The sequence below is a fragment of the Bemisia tabaci genome, chromosome 10 (assembly GCF_918797505.1).
Source record: "Bemisia tabaci chromosome 10, PGI_BMITA_v3".
In the NCBI taxonomy this organism is placed as follows: domain Eukaryota; kingdom Metazoa; phylum Arthropoda; class Insecta; order Hemiptera; family Aleyrodidae; genus Bemisia; species Bemisia tabaci.
Window position 1 is genome coordinate 12,743,967 of NC_092802.1, and position 23,299 is coordinate 12,767,265.

At 39.2% G+C, this 23,299-nt stretch overlaps 2 protein-coding genes across 2 annotated transcripts; both read left to right on the forward strand.

Annotated features, from left to right (window-relative positions):
- Window positions 1–5,723: 5,723 nt before the first annotated feature.
- LOC140225703 (sentrin-specific protease-like) lies at window positions 5,724–23,299 on the forward strand. The gene is given in 4 exon segments (XM_072305409.1): window positions 5,724–6,582; window positions 20,458–20,517; window positions 21,609–21,928; window positions 21,931–23,299. Coding segments are annotated over 2 exon segments (804 nt in total). The 5' UTR covers window positions 5,724–6,582; window positions 20,458–20,517; window positions 21,609–21,642; the 3' UTR covers window positions 22,449–23,299.
- On the forward strand, window positions 13,651–18,324 carry LOC109032158 (uncharacterized). The gene has a single exon (XM_019044139.2). The coding sequence runs from the start codon at window positions 13,739–13,741 to the stop codon at window positions 17,573–17,575; it is 3,837 nt and encodes a 1,278-aa protein (XP_018899684.2). The 5' UTR covers window positions 13,651–13,738; the 3' UTR covers window positions 17,576–18,324.

The window sequence follows — 23,299 nt, forward strand, 5'->3', positions numbered from 1 at the left end:
CTCTAAGTGGCATCGTTTGAATGATGTGGAGATTCACTGTTCACTCCACTTGCTTCTAATTTTAGTAATAACATGCTCAACCATTTAAGGAACCAGTGATTCCATTGGAGTGGAGTTAGGTTCAATCATGTGATACAATTATTTGAACTTGAGTGTGTTGCACAGTATCTAGTGTAATTGAAGGCATTTTTAATCGGAGCGGCCGACGCGAAGTGAAACTGCATCGGTATGGCGAATGCTGAAATTGATTTCTTGGCTCCTGTTCGATCGTTTTTTTGTTAAACTTGGTATCTGGGCATTTTTGACGGGAAACTCATACCTAACTTATGTTCAATACCTAATGGATCAATTTTGGATCATTAGCTTGTAGTCCAAGAGGATTAGCGAATGATGATCTCCCTCTTCGCATCCAGTGTTTGAAATTGGTAGTGGACAAGTTTTTCCCGATGATGGTCGTGTACAAACTGATGCCAAAAACATAGCGAGATCCAATACATTCAGAAAAAGATGCATGATCTTGGTCAATAAGTCCATCATATGCTGGAAATAATAGGACCTGGTCCTATATCCTGATATCCTCTATTATTACTTGTGCAGCAGTCAATTCATTGAACATGCGCTTCTTCGTCCATCAACCGCGGACGAGTACAAAAGTAATTGAAATAATTCTTGCGGAATAATATAAATGTCATCAAAAAAGGCCGCTTTAGGAAAGAAAAAAAACACATCGGATCTAGAGTCCAGACTCTTGAAAACATTGACAAGAAAAAATACCCTTGATTCAGTTGGATTTTTGTTCGAATCAAAACGAAATCCGCTTAAATCAAGAGGCTTGGCTCTTGATTTAAGCTAGATTCTGATTGAATCAAGAGTACTTTTTTTTGTCGATGTTTTTAAGAGTCTCGACTCTAGATCCAATGTGTTTTCTTTCCAGTGCGAACAAGGGAGCGGACTCCTGTCATCATAGAATAAACTAGCAGAGAAACTTGATTAAAGTAAAATACAACTCCCGAGAAGATTAAAAGCAGTGGCGTGCTCTACGATCCATCGATTTTTCCCCGTTCGACGCAATGATAAAGAATCGATTGTGAAGGTGTCTACCGCAAACACCCTATTCATCGATCCTTCTCCATAGGTTTAAGTGACAGATCAATCTCTGTATCGCAAAGGACGCCACGCCACTGCTTTTCACGTGCTCTCCAACTCGCGACCACTCTCGGCCGAGTCCGTCATTCGAAACAGGGTCCTCACTATAACGAGCAGACCTGTTACTGGCGTGGACACGGCGATTTTTCAAGGACCCAACGTCCCGCGGACAGCCAGCAGGATAGTTGTCAGTAGTCCCGCGAGACATTTTATACATGGTCGTGCCGTTCTGAGAGTCAGCACCTCTGACGCATCTTCCGCACAGCAAAGAAAAGTGACCGACGTTTTGTGTTATTTCGGGAAGTAGAACACCAAGTAACCTTAACGTGCGATTAACACTGTCGTGATAGCGAAGAGAGCCGTAAGTGCAAAAATGAAGTTCCGAGAAAACGGGCTCAGAAGCTTCTGACAAGAACATTTTATTGAAAGAAGCCTCCGTTCTTTGTCAAATTGCCACTAATCGTCCGGAAGACTCCTAGAAATCGTATGGATGATTAAAAAGCGACTGATTTTATTTCCATTACATAAAAAGGGTATTTTTCATTTTCATGCTAGGCTAGTGTTAGGCGAAGCAGCCGTAAGTGCTATTTTCAGCATGCTTTCGTGGTTGCGTTTTAGGCACGCAACAAACACATTTTCAGGTTAGAAATTGGCAGAAGAGGGCGGCACTTTACTAGAAAGCACTGTTCTTATTGGCTCTCATGCATCTACGGCTGTCTTGAAAAAAAAACTGTGTCATTTTTTGTGCACTTACGAGCTTTTACATACGTCTCGTTTTCATTAAATTAGGATGAATTTTGCTGTTTTAGCTGTCTCAGTAATTTCTTCCAAAAGAGTTTAGACGAATTTTGAAGAAAACTCGATTTCGAAAATTTTGCACTTACGGCTCTCTTCGCTATCACGGCAGAACATGTTTGGGTTAGTTTTTCGTTGGCTCCGTTTGTTTTTCGTGGGGTTACGTTGACCAAATCTTCGGGTTACATTGAATAAATCTTCAAGTTACGTTGACCAAATCATGAGGCTGAAAATTTCAAACTTCGTTGAAAATCAGGCGCGAAGGGTTAGGATGGAACCTGGATCGGTATTGGTTATAAGCATGTGTCTCACTATCAAAATACTCCATCAAAATGTCGAGGTCAAGTGCTGCGTTTGGTCCAAGTCATCGAATAAGCCAATCACAACACCTGACCTGGATATTTTGATGACTAGTTTTGATTGTGTGACACAGGCCCTAGTCCAGGTCGCTAGCCATTCCAAAGAAAGCGTAAATTACACGGAAAAAAACATTTCAGAGCTGAGCCTTTCCACTTAAGGGAAAAAAGCGACAACTATACAGGCGGTAGTGCTGAGTCCTACAGCTTTAGGGTCCAGTCCTACTGCGTGTAGTTGGCGCTAGCTTACCCCAAGTGTTAGTGCTCAGCCTTAAGTTGTTTTCTTCGTGTAGATCAGCAGGACACCATCACCATGATTGCAATCTACGCTGAGAAAAATATTTTGTGTTCTTGTGTTACTTTCGGTTAATGTAGGAAGTGAAAAGCAAACCTACCAAAATTTTGTGTTGATTTTGCTACCGTTTGTGGTGAATTCAGCGCCGAAACAGTTGAGAGACTTGGTAACTCGTTAGTCAACTGAAGGTTTGGGTCATTTTGTGTTTACTCCTCACATGAACACAAAATGTCCGTTACTTTTTTTACCGTGTGCGGTTTTGGTCGGTCAATCAAGTCTTGTTGGCTAAACTGACAGGGTGGCTTGAAACGTAAGAAAGAAATGAAATATTGGCAATTTCGGTGAAATATTTTATGAAACTTCACGAGGCTGTGAAATCCTTCATATTTTTCAGGGGCTAGAGTATGCACTCAAACACACATAAACAGAAGAAAGTCTCAATTTTCATTAGCGAAATACGATAAGGAACCCGTATTTTCCTGTATCTTTGATAAATTTCTGAAATTTCATGAAATATTCCCCGTGCAATTTCAAGATTTTATTTTTCATGGAATTTTGCCAACGTGGGGGACTAGTCCATGTGCAGTTTGAACTATTTTTTCTTTACGAAACCTACGCGGAAAATTATTCATTTTTGGAATAATTAGTAGACTGATACCTGAAGAAGATGTAAGCAGAAAATTCCGCAGTGAGTCGAAGGATATAGTTAATTTTCCATCGCAGAGCTGCTGCTTAATACTCCAGGACACAGCATTTATCATCTAGATAGCCAAAAATTGGCCTTCTCGCTCATATATATCAGAATCAATAGTCATTTACACATGACTAAAACTTAATACCTTTACTTCGAAACGAGTAATATTTGAGAGGATATCCCAGTGAAGAGAATCAATCAGGAAGCAGGCTCGTTGGAGTAATGCGACACGTAGTACCTACACCTCGTCGGTCGTCTGGCGTGAGGACCTATCTCGACTTTGGCATGAGCCCTGGAAAGCATGGCTTCGTATTTACGATAGGGCTCACTTAAAAATTGAAACACCCTGTTACGCTCAAGAATCGACGACCCGATCACTTCAAGTATTGATTCAAGCGCTTAAATGAACGATACATTTGACGGTGTCGCTTTGACAGTAACATTGAGAACCGTCAACAGTTTTTTTGCCGGTGAAACTCATCGTTTGTCTCGGACTTTTTCAACCGAAGCCTCAAATTCTCGCTCTCGAAAAATCCGCTCTGTGAAATAGCGCACGGGTGTAAATTTTTAATTATCTCCCGAATCGTCGCGCGATTTGTGTAGAGCTCCGCCGTTTGCCGTAGACATACCTTTTCGTCCATATTAATCGAGGCAGTATCATTCACCGTCGCGCCGCATGAACGATTCAAATGTGCGCGATACCCCGTCGGCTCTACGAACGGCGTCCAGTCTCATTCTCCAAGTCGTCGCAGATATGGATCAGAACGAGGATTGTCAGGTACCAATTTAATGGCTCGCTCCGTAGAGAAAAAAAGGAGGTGTTTGCATTTCGGACATCTTGGAATTTTTTTGATGACGTAGGTCGGTACAGCGACGTTTATCATCGATTTTCTCGGAAATTGTGTAATTTATGGAAACGAGTCATTCTATAAAAAGTGCTTGAAATTATATCATGAGTTGATTTTAGCAACAAAATGGGACATTACGGTCCGTTTCTCATACTTCGAATTCCGGATTTTGCTGGCCAGGTTGTACCGACCTACGTCACAGGGTAAACAAACATCAAGATGCAAGCACCGGTTGCCACGGTTGGAGAGTACCGGGAAAACGTCCCGGAAAAATTGTTATGACTTGAGCCGCAAGTGCACGAGTTACTAATTCATCAGATTTTAACTTAAGGAGGGCTACATGGTGGAAGAGGCCTCATTTGGAGGCGGTATGAGAAGAAGCTTTGTGCCACCTCCTAATTTTGTGAGATCAATGGTAGTACTCACAAAGTACGGCTTTCCAGATAAATGAACAAATCTAAAACGATTAAGCTGATTCCCTGCGGCACCAAGGGGTAATCGCTCCATTATATTACAGATGTATTAACAAGACAACTCCGTGGTATTTACAGTTTGTACAATTAATTAAGGTTTGCACAATGCTTACAAATCACCTATCATACAGATGCTTCGCCGCCATTTTGTCTCTTTCGATTGTTCATGAACATTTGACGGTCCGCTAACATTTGATAGCGGACTTGCGCGAAAACCAGTACGCATCTCCGCCATCTTGCATTTGATGAGTTCATTTGATCGTGGGACGAGGGCCGCAGTTGCGTGGTTTTTTTTTTTTTTTTTTTTTTTTTTTTTTTTATTACACATATTTCATTTTTATTAGTCTTCCATTTCACATAGAATGGATTTGGCGTTTTGAACAAGACGTTTTTCCAAGAACCTATTTCGATGCGTGTATTTTTTGCCAGTTGACATTTATTTCAACTGTCAGGGAATTTTATTCAAATGTGTTTGGGAAATCAGGTTAATGACAGGGAATTTCCTTCTTCGAATTTTGTGGTATCCCTGATTGGACTTGATCTGATTTTATTTGATTTTTTCACGATGCTCGGGCGAGGTTATTATTTGCAAAAAAGAGATGAAAAACAAGTACAAGTTTTCGTACTTGGCAAACAGAAAGACATTATATGGAGTGGAGACTGTTGCCTAAAGACAAGGGCTCAGAACAAATACTACATAATAGCAACAGAAATAGGACATCTCTTAAACGCACTAAATTATAACACTGGAAATAAGTTATAAAACGTGACAGTAAGGAACTGAGGAACAAAGAATGAAGTAATCCGGGCATTGCAATTATATAATAATATTTCCTTTTGGTCTTCTAGAGCAAGGCCAAGAGCTGCATTCTCACAGTTCTGAGGCATTTCTTTTATTTTTACGAAACTGTTGACGATTGTCACACTTGATCTTAAGATGGTCGTTCAATACCTACCGCGCTAAAAATAAAAAAGTATAGAAAATTTGATTGAAATGCGACACATATTTGGATCGAGTTTAGCAAGTGATGTAAAACCAGCGACAGTTCTATTGCCAAACGAAGATCCATTTAAGTTGGTTTAAGGGGTCACATTTACTGCCTCCCGGGCTGCCATTGTGACGAATGGATGGTGATAGTGACAACTGTCACCCCATTCGCAACAAACTGAAACTGGTAAGTTCGTCGGAGAGTGAAAGCTCGAGCTTAAAGCTCCAGGGTGCACTCCCCGATGAACTTACTTGTAGGAATCAGCTGTGAAGCGCCTTGGAGAGGGAAAGCGTCCGGCGGTCGGGATGTCACTCGGGTGGTCCAGCTACAGATCACGCGCGACATGGTGACATCATGTCGCGGATATGTGATCGCTAACATGCGAGGGACAGACCGATCACCCATAAGGACCAGTGATCTGAGAGAGACAGCGTCCTATGGCCATATGATGCCGAATCCAGCTGCTCATCTGCGGGTTGCCGGAGGGGGCACTGAAATCGCTGTTGTTTCACTAACATCATCGGACCCGGCGATTTCGGGTCTCCAAATCCGGCAGCCTGCATGTGATGTTCCAGGGATATGTGATTTGGTGTCTTATGACCGGAGCCAAAAACGCTGGCTTCGGCTGTTTTCTTGGAGTTTTCGCGTGGGAACCCACGCCATCTCCCCTCCATCCGAGGTTTGATGAAAACTCCGGAAAATGGGTGAAGTCAGTCTCTCTCAGGTCTCAGCTAAGGACGGTTAGCTAAAAGCACCCACACCCTATACTGTACCGAAGTTAGCCTCCCGGCCCCCAGAGTCAGTCTAGCCATTGAGCAGATTTCGCTGCCGCGTCGGTAAATCAGTCTTCCCGCTCGAGCAATTTGCCGTTCGGAACCCCGGAGCAATTCGCCCGCCATCTTGTACCCTTGTACAACCTGCCCTTGTTGCTGTGGACAAATAAACCTTGGTCTTCATACATCTGGTCTCTTCATTTATTTCACGAGGTAAATTACCATTGTCTGTACGTACGCTCTACCATCTGAGCTTGATAGGGACTCAGCATACACCATCCCTATCTGGTGGCGCCCCCAAAAGTCATCATCCTGTCAGCACCGTGCGGGGGCTGATAGTGTGATTGTCATTCAGCGGTTGGGTTGTGAGAGTAGCCCACATCGCCTTGCTCTGCAAACCCCCCATAGTAGTTTTAGCCCCGCTCCAAGTGGTGGATTCTCCGTGTTGTCAAAAATTAGTCTCTGTGATTGTTTTGGCCAATTCTGGACTAACACCTCTTGCTAGCCAAGCGGGAGTAAGAATCCAGACAAGTGTTCAGATCGTGAATTTGTGAAATTTGACTAGAATTATTAAATTTTTTTTCTTCCTTCCCTCCTTCACCCATCCTTTCCCCTCTTCATACATCTTCTGGTCTTAAAACAATTCTTTTTAATACTCCTTTTACTTCTTTTTAATAATTTTGCAATTCTCTTTTATTTTTCTTTCCCTTCTGGAGCTAAGAAACTTACAGGATTAATGTTGTTTCTGAACTCTAACTTTTCCTTCTGGAGCTAAGAAACTTACAGGATTATTGTTGTTTCTGAACTCTAACTTTTCCTTCTGGAGCTAAGAAACTCACAGGATTAATGTTGTTTCTGAACTCTAACTTTTCCTTCTGGAGCTAAGAAACTTACAGGATTATTGTTGTTTCTGAACTCTAACTTTTCCTTCTGGAGCTAAGAAACTTACAGGATTATTGTTGTTTCTGAACTCTAACTTTTCCTTCTGGAGCTAAGAAACTTACAGGATTATTGTTGTTTCTGAACTCTAACTTTTCCTTCTGGAGCTAAGAAACTTACAGGATTAATGTTGTTTCTGAACTCTAACTTTTCCTTCTGGAGCTAAGAAACTCACAGGATTAATGTTGTTTCTGAACTCTAACTTTTCCTTCTGGAGCTAAGAAACTTACAGGATTAATGTTGTTTCTGAACTCTAACTTTTCCTTCTGGAGCTAAGAAACTTACAGGATTAAGGTGGTTTCTGAACTCTAACTTTTCCTTCTGGAGCTAAGAAACTTACAGGATTAATGTTGTTTCTGAACTCTAACTTTTCCATCAGGAGCTGAGAAATTTACAGGATTATTGTTGTTTCTGAGCTCAAAAATCAAAAGAAATCTTGCCTATCAGAAGACACGCGTTTTTAGTAATTTAACCTAAATGTGTTGCCTAATTAATTTTGTTATAAAAATAGCAGCTGTAGTTTTTCTAATTTTGATGATTCATTTTTTCCTTGCGGAATACCTACAACAATACTTCCTTGAATAAAATTCCTAGCCCATTCGTTACAGAATCCAATTCCCCTTCCTGTGCCTTGCATGTAAAACTTTCAGGTGGTAAGTAATTGTAAATTTTAAATTAATGTCGAAACCGTCTGAAAATTGTCTTGATTTGCAGTAGTTAATGGCATGGCAGAACAAACAAGCGTACAGGGAGAGTCCACTACAGTATATTCCTTTGTTGAGAAAGTCAATCAACTAACAGTGGGTAATATAGTTGTGTATGAGCAGATCCAATTCATTAAGACCCATCCAAATAACGTAGCAAACTTAATTATTGAAGCACAGAAAGCTAGAGAACTAAACATTAATAAGAAAAAGACAAAAATAATGCTGAGTTCTTGAAATCTCAGATTGGTGGAATTTCATTTATAATTAATCACTGTAATCTTGTCTATTGTGTATGTGTATCTACCTTTTTAACTACATAAATTATTGTGTTCAATACTAATCACATCAGTGCTGATATCGTGAAATTTCTTTATTAAAATCTAAATTAGTAGCGAATTGGAGTGTAGAGTTTTGGTGGGAAAATTTTGGTGAAGAAGTAAAATAGCTACGAAAGCAAGCATCCACTTCTGGGAGACAAGAAAAATCACACACGCTATTAGTAATGAGCACATTGAGTACTAGTAATAATCAAATTTACATTGAACTGCAGTCAAGTCGAGAAAAGATTGAAGCAGTAATTTTTGAAAAAGATCAAGAAGGTGTACCAAAAATTGTGAGTGTGTTTTCTTGTTGCCTAGGAACTGAAGTTGAAAATTTTTCGGTCGCAGAACTAGAAATTTTTGCCTTTGTAAAAGTTTATGAACAATTTTTCGACGTAATCAATAATAGACAGGTAATATTGATTACAGATTCTACGATATTGAGCATATTGGTTGCGTGATCTGTTGCCGTAAATATCATTAATAACGACATTCATAGGTGTTACTGTGTAATAAAAAAATCAGTGAATAACTGGGAATAATATTCTGTGAGAGCTTGCTGCGCAATTTAATTGTCAAGTATGTCAGACTACAATTCAAATGCATACCGTGACATTACTGATCAATAATGAAAATTTCAATTTAACCATCTTAGAACTTTTACCGCTAATAAGATTAAACACTCCATTAAGAATCGACACACATGTTAAAATTACAGAGGCATTAGAATTACTAAAATCAATCCCAGTAAAGAAAGTTATAGAGTTTCTGACAAAAAGACTAGGCAAAGTCGTAAGTGAGAGTCCTAGCAAAATTCGACCAGAGATAACTGCCTACGTACCAGTCTATGAATCCGTTGAAGAATATGAGTCAAGAGTAAAAGAGCTCCACCCCATAGTAAAATCAATAGAGTTTGATGAGGAAGGAAACCCAGCAGATATTAGCAGATTGACGGCGGATAGATTAGAGGTTGAATTAGCAAAGCGACTCTATGCATATAATTATTCCCGAGTTGACACTGCACGCGCGGCGTTAAGACAAATAATCGCAAACTCACCAAACTCACCCCCTCAACTACAAAGCTTAATTAAAACACGCGCGCAAAAAGAAAGAGAACAGAGCGAAAACCAACCTCCACGGTGTCATTTTGACCCTGAAGTACCGAGTTTTTCAGGGAGCACATCTGCAGGTAAATCCATAGTTAAATCTGTATCACTACGGGGTTCAGAAGTTGTTTTCACCACTGGTAATTCCACTTTCAGGGATTCGGGTGTAGGTTTGGCACCTAATTTTACATTAAATTCAAATAGTAACAACCCTCAAAACGCAAACAGGGAAAATATTATTAATAGTATTCTACCTGAAATAGAATTTAGGGAAGAAATAGTGCTAAAAAAAAGGGTAAGACAAGGGCAAAACTCAGAATCAGAGCACTCAGATTCACAAAACTCGGAATCCAAGCACTCGGAATCTCAGCAGTCAGAGTCTGAGCAATCGGAGTCCGAGCATTTGGAGTCCGAGCATACGGAATCCGAAGGAGAAGGGCAAAACCCTCCAGTTATGGCGCAAAATCCGGACTTCGTGAAGTTGCGCATACCGCATTTCACGGGGAAAATCACTGAGGATATTGATGAACATTTACGTAGGCTCGATGTAGAAAAAGCCGCGTACAACTGGAACGACGATACTGCGAAAAGGGTTTTAGCATACTTTTTAGGTGGCAGTGCCAGGGATTGGTATGATAGGAAAAGAGCAGCATTAGAGCAATTAACGTGGATACAATTAAAAGAGGAGGTTAAAAATCGATTTCAACCTGCAGCAAATAGATCAGCGTTAAAAACTTTAGGTGCGCGTAAGCAAAAATTGTCCGAACGCCCAATGGATTATTTTGACGCCATGTCAAGATTAAAAACTAGAGTCGGTAATAATTTAGCTGACTTAGAATTTATTATTCATGTAATAGACGGACTCCTGCCCGAACCGAGAAGAATAGTGAAACAATTTGGAAATAACACGTTAGAAGAGCTTGAGCAAAACATTGAGAGAGCGGAAGAGTCGCTAGGATTAAATGACAACAGAACTGCTGAGTCTGGTAGCGAGAATCTCGGGCAGGAGGAAAAACTATTGAAAAAGAAAATTGATAGGCTCGAGACATTGCTAACAGCCCAGGTTACACCGTTGCCAAACGTAGACGCAGAAAATAACACATTAACAATAGATAATTTGGTGGCAGCAATCTCTCGGCTAGCTACGCAGCAGGGATCGAAAGAAAAATCGCAATATACTAGTGAAAATATGGCCGCGAAAACTGATATTCTATGTTATATTTGCAAGGGCATAAATCATTATGCCAAAAATTGTTTACTAAATGTAAATAAAACTCAGTCACAGCCGGGCAGTGCTGACAGATACCGACAAATGACAAGAAGCTCATCCAAAGAAAGAGATAATAGAAATGAACAGAGAGATAGCTCCAATGAGCGTCGGAATTCTGGTGGTCCGATCTGTCAATACTGCTCTGGTTTTGGCCACGTTGCCAGTTCGTGCAGAATTTTAGAAGGTAAAATTAATGGTAAAATGCAAAAAAACTAGAGAAGCCTCGCGATTACGACTCAAAATTGCAGACTAAAGAGGCGAAAAAGGAGTCATTTTTTAAAACAAAGGTTTATTTATTAGAAAATGTAGTTCTGATCCCTCAAGAACAAACTTTGGTTAAAGCTACGGTGCCAAAACTAGAGAAGCGGGAAAATCAAACTTTCAGATTTGATCCATTTATATTACAGGATGCGGAAATAAAACCAAACGTAAAGGTAAGACTGATAAATCGCAATGAGTTTTTGGTTTCGATTATAAATAATCTGAATGTTCCACTAAAGTTAATGGCAAACATTCCAATAGGACATATTGTTAGAGTAACTACCAATGAAAGTACACTAGTGAGCTTACAAATACCAACCAATAAAACCTCACAAGAAAGTAGAAATGTGCGAGTTATAGTGGTAGGAGATGTCCATGTTCAGCGAGTAAAGGCCAAATTAGAAACCTTGCTTCAACCTTTAGGTGAACTTGAAGTATACTGTGCCACGAGCCTGACGTTAGATAAGGCATTGGAACATTTAGAGTCAATAAAAATTAATGGAGATCAAAAAGTCATTGCGATAATAATAGCGGGCGGTATAGATTTCCACATACAAAGTAATTCGAAGGCTAACTTTTCTTGCCCTGCATTTGTCAACAGCTTGCCACTCGGAAAAATGGCAGACCTATCGAAAAGTATGCATATTATTTTTTCACCAATACTGCCGAGATATGACAGAGAAGAATTAAATAAAAAAATATGTGTAATAAATACGACCATAAAGGGACAATTACATGTAAGTCCTACACTAAACAGACTTAATGTGTCTAAAGAAAATTTCACGGAAGAAATGTTTGAAACGAGCGGTTATTTGTTGAACGATAGGGGCAAGGAAATGTTGGCTGCGCAAATAGAAGGCCAGTTGAAATCAGTTCTGAGCGAAAGAACTGAAACTGCGATTGTAAGCACAATAAAACATGAAGAAGTAGGTAAGACAACGTTAAGCAAACCTTTAAGAGTGGAGGGTTGCATAAACGGCCGGCAAGTAGATATTCTTCTCGACACCGGGAGTGGGATAAATGTCGTGAACTTAAAAGTGGTAAATCAGAATTCAATAACATCGGTGGATAATCTAGAATTATTAACTGCATCAGGTGATACCTTTGAACCAATAGGGGAAACTACCGTAGACATAAAACTAAAAAATGTAAATTTACTGCAGTGTGCATTTGTAGCTAAGGAACTTCCGGCATCAATATTATTAGGGGTGCCATTTTTTGAACACTTCAAAGCAAAAATTGACTTCAATACAAAAACAGTATCTTTAACAAGAAATGTGCAGGAAACAGTAGAAATTCCCTTCTCCCAAGACTATGGCAGTTCGGAGTTGCAAAGTTTCTCCATCAGAAGAACACATGCGAGACCAAAAATATTAGTAAGCATTTGCGATGTAAAGAAAAATCGTCATTTGTCTTCTGATGCAGAAACTCCTGGGACCCCGAATGACTTGGTAGAGATGCAGGATGCACCATCGGTACCCAATAAGGTGATCAAAATAAGAGAGTCTGTAATATTCAATCCTAATGAAGTGAAATCGGTACCTGTTTACATTACGGGAGAATTCAATTCTAGGAAAATCACGATAAAACCAGTACGGCACAGAATCAGTCAAAAACTGGACCTCTTAACGAGCAATTTAGACAACAATTTGAATGAAGTAATATTAAGGAACAAAAACCTACACAAATTGATCTTATATCAGGATGCAATAGTGGGATCGGTAAAGGCAGGAAATAAACCTGAAATGATCTTGAAGCCATTTCCACATTGGGAGGACTTGAAGCTCATACAGGTAAACCAAAACTTATCATTAGACGATCGTCATAAGGTGTATCAGATACTCTCAGACTTTCACGATGTGTTTTTGTTCCCGGGGCAACAGCTACAGGGAGGATGTGTTAATTATGAACCGATAAAAATACAACTGGAGAAAGAAGAGATGATTTATAAACCTCCCTATAGACTGTCACATAAAGAATTAATGTGGCTCCAAAAAGAAGTAGAGCGATTGAAAGAATGCGGAATAGTGGAGGAGTCTGATTCTCCGTATGGATCACCTGCCTTACTGATACCCAAAGGCGATGAATTCAGATTAGTACAAGATTTTAGAGTCCTAAATACATTAGTCAAAAAGGTCCGCTTTCCACTGCCAAATCTTGAAAGCACACTAATGGCAATCACATCTTGTAAAATGGCTAGTAAACTAGATGCTTCTCATGGATATTGGCAATTAAAATTAGACGAAAATAGTAAAAAGTATACAGGTTTTAGCTTGCCCTTTGCCCATCTATGTTTTAAGGTGTTGCCTCAAGGATACGCAAATGCACCCGCGGAATTTCAAAATATGATATATAAAATGTTGGCAGGTCTGCTGTATAATAGGGTATTACCCTACGTTGATGATTTATATCCAATAGGCACAGATTTAAATGACATGCTAACTAGCCTGAGGCTTTGTTTGCAAAGATGTAGAAAATTTAATCTTAAATTAAACTATGCGAAATGTCAAATCGGATGTGAGGAAATATCGGTATTCGGATACCGCCTCACGAGAGACGGCTTAGAAATTGATCCTGAAAAAATTCAAGGAATAACTAATTATGAAAGACCCAACTCCGTAAATAAAGTTAGAAAGTTGTTAGGATTGGTATCATACTATAGACGCTTCATAAAAAAATGCAAGCATAATATGTAAACCTCTTTATGACTTAGTAAAAAAAGAAAACAGCCCATTTCAGTGGAACGATGAAGCTGAAGAAGCTTTCATGAAAATTAAATCTCTGTTAACTAGCGCTCCAGTTCTAGCGTGCTTTGACCCGGAACTAGACATCCAACTCGAAGTTGATTCTTGCAAGTTTGGGACTGGGGCTGTATTATCAGTAATTATTGATGAGAACACAATTAAACCAGTATGTTATTATTCATGCTTGTTCAGCCCGGCTGAGCAAAGGTATTCTATTACAGAGTTAGAATTAAATGGTCTCGTTAAAGCGACATCTAGGTTCCGTCCTTACATTTACGGGAAGAAAGTGAGGGTAATTACTGATCATTCGGCCTTAAAACAGTACACGAAATTGCAGAACAACAGTAATCGTTTGGCGAGATTGGCAATAAAATTATCAGACTATGATCTGGACATAAGGTACAAAAGTGGTGGAATAATTAAAAATACTGATGCACTTTCAAGATCAATACCAGGGGCAGAGGAACTAAATTTCATTGCAACTTTAATGCTTAACGACATACCGGAGCAACAGGCTAAAGACGAGGAATTCTCAGTAATGATTGCAGCGCTCAGAAATCCTGACAAAGTAACGTCAAAAGAGAGAAAGAAAAGTAGACAGTTCTTCATTGCAGAAGACGGAAAACTGTATAAAAAGAAATATGGGCCAGAGGGAAGAGATAGACTTTTATGCCTACCAAAAGCTCTTCGACCTAAAGTTTTGAAAGCTTTCCATGATGATATTGAAAGTTCGCATCCAGGTATTTTTAAGACGGTCCAGAAGATTTGTAGCAGGTTTTTCTGGGCTGATTTAAGAAAGGATGTAGTAAATTGGGTTAAATCTTGCCAAACATGTCAACTTACGAAACACAGAAACACTCTAGTAGCGGGGAAAATGACATCCACAAAAATTGAACCCTACCCTTTTCGGAGAATTGCGGTGGATGTAGCAGGCCCATTCAGGGCAAGCACCTCACGAAAATGTTACATAGTCTGTGCAATTGATTACTTTACTAAATTCATGCATGCGGAGGCTGTTACTTATAATAACGCTACAACAATAGGAAACTTCTTATATAAATTGAATTTAATGTTCGGCCCTATTCAAATGGTACACTCTGATTGCGGAGCATCCATTATTGCAGACTCTGTAAAGAGCATGCTAACAAAAATGGGCTGCGGGATGAAAACAAACTGTCCATATTCACCGATGACATCAGGGCAAGTGGAAATTACATTTAAATTAATTAAAACCATAATTAAACAATACGTGGACAAAAACCAAAGAAATTGGGATATTTTTGTCCCGATCGCAACAGCAGCATTGAATAGACATGTGCATATGTCAACGGGTAAATCACCGTTTGAATTACTTTTTGGAGTGAGACCGACGCACCCGATTGATTTCATGTTTGGGACCTTACCTCCTCCCATTCCATTGGAAAAACGCATAACTCGAATGGAAGAAATACGCCAAAAGGCAATGACAGCAATACTCAAAGCGCAAGCGAGACAAAGAAAAACTCATAATGAAAAAAAGAGGCATATGGAACTAGAAATAGGGAGTGAAGTGTTACTTTTCCATCCAGCGGTCAAACCTGGAGTAATGAAAAAACTGTCCATTCAATACCGAGGTCCATACATAATTACAAAGAAAATAACAGACTCAATTTATGAAATCAATCAAGGTTCAGAACAACACCCAAAATTAAAGAAAATAAAGATTGATCGGTTGCGTCCATATCTCAATCCAGAAAAATTAAGAGCGAATGTCTACTCAATATTAGCATCAAAAATAATAAAACAACACAGGAGAGGCACGTGCGGGGTAAACAGAGTGAGGAAGAAGAGGAAAACACAAACTCAGCACATAGCCAAGTTGTCATCGGAGAATAGGTCAGCGAGAACATCAGTGTTAACAATTGAGCCTCGACCGGGGAAAGTGTCATTGGATCAGTATGTTATTCCTCAAGTAATTTCAGCTCTTGCTAACAAAGAACAAATCCCCCCTCCCTCAGAGTCACAGATGGAGGCAAATTTGCATGAGGAGTACAAGAAAATCTTCCGAGAATGTAAACCAAACGACATCGCTTTAACACCAAAAAATTACAAAAACAGATTTGACTTAGCACTGTATTTGGAAGAACTCCAAGCAGCCAAAAATTTGAGAGGTTATGCATTGAGAGATGTTCCGCTTTTGGAGACGACTGAATACATGGCAGTCCAGGTGCCAGGACTTAGAGAAGAAAAATCAGTATTAAATATAGGAGATAAAGTTAGAGTTACGTTAACAAAATTCCCGGACCAGGCTTACTATGGAGTGGTAAAACAAATTAGAAATGAAACAACAGAGATTGATTTACCGGCTTCATTCTTTTTCAATTATTCAGATGGCGATAGAGCGAGTGTCACGTTCATGCTAAACCGCTATCCCTTTAAAAGTGCTCATAGAGCCTTACAGCAGTCGGAAAATATGGATAGGGAGGCACTATTTCCTTCAAAAAATACACTAGTGCCCAAAAATTTTAATGACCCAATAAAGTGGATTAATCCAAAAATTGAAAATAACCCAGAGCAGGCAACTGCAATAAAGAGTATATTAAGAGTTTCGTCAGTTCAACCGTTGATCATTTTTGGCCCACCGGGGACGGCAAAAACTGCAACAATAGTAGAGGCAATCAATCAACTATATGATCGAGCCAATGACACTAACACTAAAATACTGGTTTGCGCTCCATCAAATTCAGTGGTAGATAACATTACAGTATCATTGCTAAAACATATTTCTGCCACACAGCTATTGCGCCTTTACCCAGTCAACAGAAAAATAACGTCAATTCCTGAAGAAATTTTGAAGGCACAATGTTACAATAAAAATCTTAAAAATGAGGTGGTAAATTTTAAAGCACATCAGCTGAGAAAACATACAATTCTCGCAACAACTCTGGTAGGAGCTGGAAAACTTGTGTCAGCGGGTTTGGGAACGAGCCCACATTTTACACACATCTTTGTGGATGAAGCATCTTTAGCAATTGAACCAGAAATTCTGATTCCATGGGCAGGGTTAGCAAATGCTGGCAAAAATCCGACTCGCATAATCCTAGCGGGGGACCCATTTCAACTATCTCCAGTTATAATGTCAAATTGGGCGACAAACTTTGGGCTGGGAACCTCACTACTGGAAAGATTAATGAAATTACAAATTTATTCTAGCAACAACGGATATCATCCTAATAATGCGGTTAAATTAATTAGAAATTACCGTTCGCATAAGACCATTATTAATTTACCAAACAAATTATTCTACGGCGGTGAGTTGATTGCGGAAGGTCAAAGTAAAATCATAACGGCAGCAATTGGTTCAAATTGGTTGCCTAATAAAAACCATCCGGTGGTTTTTCATAATGTTACAGGTAAAGAAAAACAAGATGAACTCAGTAAGAGCTACTATAATATGGATGAAACTGATGTAATTGTATCTTATTTACATAAACTATTAACAACGCCAGGGTTGAAAAATAAGGTAATAACACAAGAGAATATAGGGGTCATTACGCCGTATCGAGGTCAGATACATAAAATCACACAAAAATTAATCGAAAATAATTGGTCAAAAATTGTGGTTGGAACAGTGGAACAGTTCCAAGGAATGGAGAAATTGGTAGTCATAATATCAACGGTACGATCAAAAAGAGCAAATGCTCAAAAAACCTCTTTAGGTTTTTTAAAGGACCCTAAACGCTTTAATGTAATGTTAACGAGAGCCAGGGCTTTAAACATAATAGTGGGTAACGCTAACCTACTGACAACCAATGCATGTTGGGCTCAATTCATAAATCAATGTAAACAAGAAAACGCGTGGCAAGGAGAAAAATATTAAATTACGTGATAACAATAGTGAGGACCGCAATAACCAGAGAAGTAAGTTATTTTTATTAGGGTCTTAAGTCATTGCTCCTAAAAAACGTATTTTTTATTCAAGCTACTAAATGAGGGTAGGTCGCACGCATTTAAAGTTTTCAGTAATACGCATAATGGTATAAATTGAACAAAGTTAAATCTTTACCGCACTTCTGAAAGTCATAACAATTGTTTTTTTCCCTCTTCTTGCACTTTGATTAATCTCAGGTGCTTCTCAGGTACTTCTGTAATCTTCCCGTAAATCGAAGTACTTCAAATTCAATGAAATTTGCAGTTGGAGCAGTCATGTTTTAGGTGGCTTAACGCCGGTAGTTGGGCAAAAATCATAACGTGCCAATTTATGTAGTCTACATTCTTAATTGAAGGAGAAACTTATCGAAGGCTGCAGTGGTGCAAACTCAAAAAAAAAAAAAAAATTTTTTTTTCCTCCCTCTTCTTGCACTTGCTCTTCGATTAATCTCAGGTGCTTCTCAGGTGCTTCTGTAATCTTACCATGTTTGGAACCATGTTGTGAACCATTTTTTGGAATTGGCGTAACGCCGATAGTTGGGCCGAAATCATAACGTGCCAAATTACGTAGTCTACATTCTTAATTGAAGGAAAAACTTATCGCAGAGTGCAGCGGTGCAACTCGGTAAAGTGGCTTCCTATGGGTTTATATTTTTAACATTCTTGATCAACCAATGAAAAGCCGAGCTTCTTCCTGCACAAATCATCTAATTATGAATTGATTATAATCTGCCCTGTAGTTGGCGTGTGCAGAGAGAGGTGTGGCTGACCGTTGAAAAGATCAACTACACACAAAAATGGAGAAAGCACTGGGGATAATTATGCTGAGCGCACTTCTAATGATGCATCGAGAAGTAACTGAAGCATGCATGGAGGTGAAGAACGACACGGTAATAACATACGCAACGGAGCGGCGAGCTTACTTTAAGGACGGAGAATTAATATTAAAATTAGTAATAGATACAACAATGCATTATGAAATTTGTCAAAAACAATATAAGTCAGATGTACTGGGTTCTATGTTTAGGATATTAAATGAGGAAACTTTCAGAGATAACTTAAGCGACTTACAAACTGAACGCACGAAAAGGAGTCCACTTGCGTTTGCAGCGCTAGGAATCGGAGCGGTAGCGTGGCTTGGGTTTGACTATGTTACCTCACAAGGTAGAATTGAGCAACTCCGTCATGAGGTAAACACAAAAGGGGCATACTTGAAGAAAGTAATCATGAAGGATAGGAATGAGGTAGAGCAGACCTTTATTGCAATTAGGAGGAATCTGCACCACATTACAGAGGGGAACAAACAACTTGCGTGCAATGTGGAGCGAAATGTTACTTTCATGATGTATCAACACTTTCTTTTGCAAGAATTTGATGACATCCTACAGAGTCTACACTCAGAGCGCCTAACCAGTAAAATAATTCCACCTAGCCAAATTACACAATTGATACGTGAAACTAACATTTTGCATGACACAATATACGTAAGGAAACCTTATCTCTTATACCAAACAGCAAAATTCTCAGCAAATGTGGAAGAAGCAACCGCTGAAATTTTAAGGGGTGCCCTTACTATTCCTCTACTCAAACGAAAACAAAAGGTGCTTTTAAGTATTGCTACAAAACAAGTAGGTAATGAACTAAAAGTCTTTCAACCAGTTTACGTGGCGGAAAGCAGTAAGATGTCGGTGGAAAAATGTCATAAGGAAGGCCACACATACATATGCACTGATGCCGATCTAGCGAGAATCAAAATGATAGAATTAACTAACCCAATACTGTATGATGACGGCCTCATAATCTTAAATAAAAATCAGGTAGCAACGGTACAACAAAAGAAAACAGGGGCCTTAATTGAAGTTTCTGGGATTGCAGTATGCACTTACGAGGACACCCCGTCCTTAACGCACAATAATAAATTATATTACACGCAATCGCCGGCCTTTCATGTGTTACAAGACACAATCGATTTTGATGTATCTCCCTTCAACATAACATTAGTATTGGCAACAGATCACGTTGAAGAGCTCAACGAGAAAATTGTGTCATTCGATAACGCTTCAAAAATCCTACATGGATCCCACCTATTATTGACCGGACTTATCATTCTAGTGATTATTGCAGCTTTTATAGCAAAAAAGATCAAGCAAAGAGAGGAGAAGAGAAAAAGAGCAGCCAAGGAACACATAGAATTGGAGGACGTAATAATAATTGAGGAGGTAGCGACTACGTCAGAGAAGAAAAACGGTAGAAAATTTAGAAAAATTTGAAGGGGAGATCACTGAAACGGAATTGTCTCACCAAAATTTTGCACTCCATTAAAATGCACGATTACTTACAAAACAACTTATCTTAAATTTTTTGTTTTTCACGATTGTCATAATTGAATGAAACTGATAACACCTAACTCTCTACCCCACCTCTGCTTGAGGGTGGAGAAATAGGAAATGTAAATAATGTATGTAGCTCATCTAATTCTTATACCTGTCTCCTACCTCTCTACCCCAACGCTACGCTAAGGTGGAGAGAAGGTACTCATTTCTCTCTACCCTAAATAAGTTGAGGGTGGAGAAAAAGGTCATGAGATACACAAATCAACATAAATGAATGTACAGAAATAATGGTGGAGGTGGAAATAATATTCCAAAAAATTTAATTAATGTAATAGATACTCATTAATATTAGTCGTATATTATAAAATTTAACTCTCATACAATATAATACTCATTATCCCGCCCACAAACGTCATCACACATATAATAGGTATATAACACATACAATTTCTATTGCAGGATTGTGCTTACATGCTTTATTATGTCTGTTCTTCACTAGGTTGGAGAGAACTCTCGAAGGACGCACTCTAACCAGAGACGGAAGAACCAATAAAACTAGGTAAAATTAAGATTAGTATTAGTGCAATATTCTTTTTTATTGAATCTTACCCACAAAAATGAAACCCAAGCAGCAATTAAAAGCGAAATATTACACCTCGGATGCACCAGAATTGGAGACAATAATATCCGGCTATGAAATATATCCCGATAGATATAACAACATAAGAGAGGATAGAGGAACATGGATATTTAGACAACCCACTGTTGCACCGTGCTATAATGTTTTGCTAAAAAACGCAGTCTTATTAACAGAGAATATGACGGCAAATGTGTTTGCTTATATCCAACAAAAGAGAGAAAGTTTAAAAGGCGAAACTTACTGGTTCTCTCCAGAAAAAGTGGCAAACACATTAGTAAGGGCTAGCGAAGGGCTGGTTAAGACAATAAAAAAAAATATTATCTCCATAGAATTAACAAATATTACTGAGCATAGAATAACATTACAGCATGACACTCTCTTGGGCATAGTAACAAAAGACAAGAAAAATTTGGAACGTAAAAAGAATAGAGCAATTCCCGGAATAAAAAAATCATGTAAATTAAAATGGAAGCCATCAAAGATCATTAATAACAACATGTTAGAGCAAATTTCTCCTACCAAGTGTGTGACCCTACCTAATGAAACAAACCAAGACCATAAGATATCAAGACCATACAATAAGAAAACAGCAGGTGGTAATAGAAAGGGCGCAAGTGAGCGCAAAAGACTGAAACGCCAAATTCTCAGGGGTAAACCTGCCCCACAATTTGCTAATGCACCGACCATACTACCGCCTATTGAGGTCAATGAAAGAAATGTGCATCTACCATTTTATTGTACTGCACTCGGGAGATGTGATTCGTGCAAAGCTCTAATTACTAAGTACTAACCACAGGTAATAAAAAAATAGCTTATCTCTACCTCACGGAACTAACCTGAAGGTGGAGAAAGCCGATTTGGTAAATTTAGGTTGTAAGTCTCAATTTTTATTTATCATTTATTATATTAGGAGTTAGCATACCAACATTTATCATGTATTATTTTATCTGAAGAAGACCAAGGTTGTACATATGTTAAATGTAATTATTAATTTTTTCATGTTAAAATAGTGGCGAAGTGCTCCGCCACATCTCAGACGCGATCATGGAAATGCACATAAGCAATGAGGCCATGCAGTTGCTATCATCCCAGAAATGGCTCAGCGACGAAGTGATAACAGCGTACTTCGAATTGCTCCAACAAAGGGCGACTAGCGAATCCAACCTCCCTAAGATAAAAACCTTGGACACCTATTTCTTCACATCGCTAAGAAATAGAGGTCCAAGTGCCGTGCAAGGCAGGTTCAAGAAATGCAACATCAATGAACTGGAATTAGTACTCATTCCAGTTCATTACAACAACATTCATTGGACATTGGTGGTGTATGACTTGGAGAAGGATCAATCTACTGGATTGACAGCATCCCCGATGACAAAAGCACCGAACTGGAACTACTGCGGAGCGCTGGGAACACACTATTTGGAGATAGAGCGTGGTACCTCGCAGAGGTGGACGCCCCTTCTCAAAACAACACCTGGGCATGCGGAGAGTTCACGTGTGCATATGCAGAGTCAGTGGCGCGGAGGGCTCCGTTTGACTTCGAAACTTGCAATCTAAGGGACCAACTGAGGCTACAAATTGTACAACGAAAAGCAAGCCCATTCTCAACCGGACAACCCTACAGTGGAGTTCTACGCAACCTCTACAGACCTCGGCAACAACATCCGCCATCGGCCTGCAAAGAGCTAGAGGATGTGTGGATAACCAAGCAAAATCTCATCGATATGAGAAAATTCCTCCACAAAACTAAACAAAGAAAATCGAGGTTTCTTCTCAAAACGGGGATAAACAAAGTGCGGTTATACCAAAAAGACATTATATTGATTCTGAAACGTTTAGAACATAATTGACCCTCATTAACCATTAACATTAACTCTCATTGTTTTTTTTTCAGTGCGGTGTCACGAACATTTTAAAGTTTTAAAGTTTAAGAACCTTCTTAATTTTTATATAAATTTTGAACATTTTTTTCTCAGCGAAAGTTAAAAACTTTTTTTTAAACTGTGTTTGAAGATCACGCGCATCGAAGGCACGACTACCCTGCGGGCCCCTCCCGCAGCAAAACAATAGGAGGGCGAGACTACCCTGCGGGCCCCTCCCGCAGTAAAAACATAGGAGGGCACGACTACCCTGCGGGCCCCTCCCGCAGCAAAACAATAGGAGGGCGAGACTACCCTGCGGGCCCCTCCCGCAGTAAAAACATAGGAGGGCACGACTACCCTGCGGGCCCCTCCCGCAGCAAAACAATAGGAGGGCGAGACTACCCTGCGGGCCCCTCCCGCAGTAAAAACATAGGAGGGCACGACTACCCTGCGGGCCCCTCCCGCAGTAAAAACATAGGAGGGCGTGACTACCCAGCGGCACTACCCAAACTTCTACTATATCATGGTAGCATGGTTATGTATGTATACATGTAATTCTAAGATTGATGATTAGAATAAGATTATTCCCTTTCCATTTTAAATTTTTTTTTTTAAATTATTTTTGACTTATTTTTATATTTTGATTTACATTCTGATTTTACACTTTGATTTATTTTTCCTCCTTTTCTTAGATTTTTAATTAAATGTCTAGTAATTAACCACCCTTGATATCTTGTTTTTTAGTAAGACTAATTATTTTAATTTCAATTTCAACATTTTACTTCTATTTACTGATAATGCTATGCTATTCATACCACATATAATTTACATAAAACAAG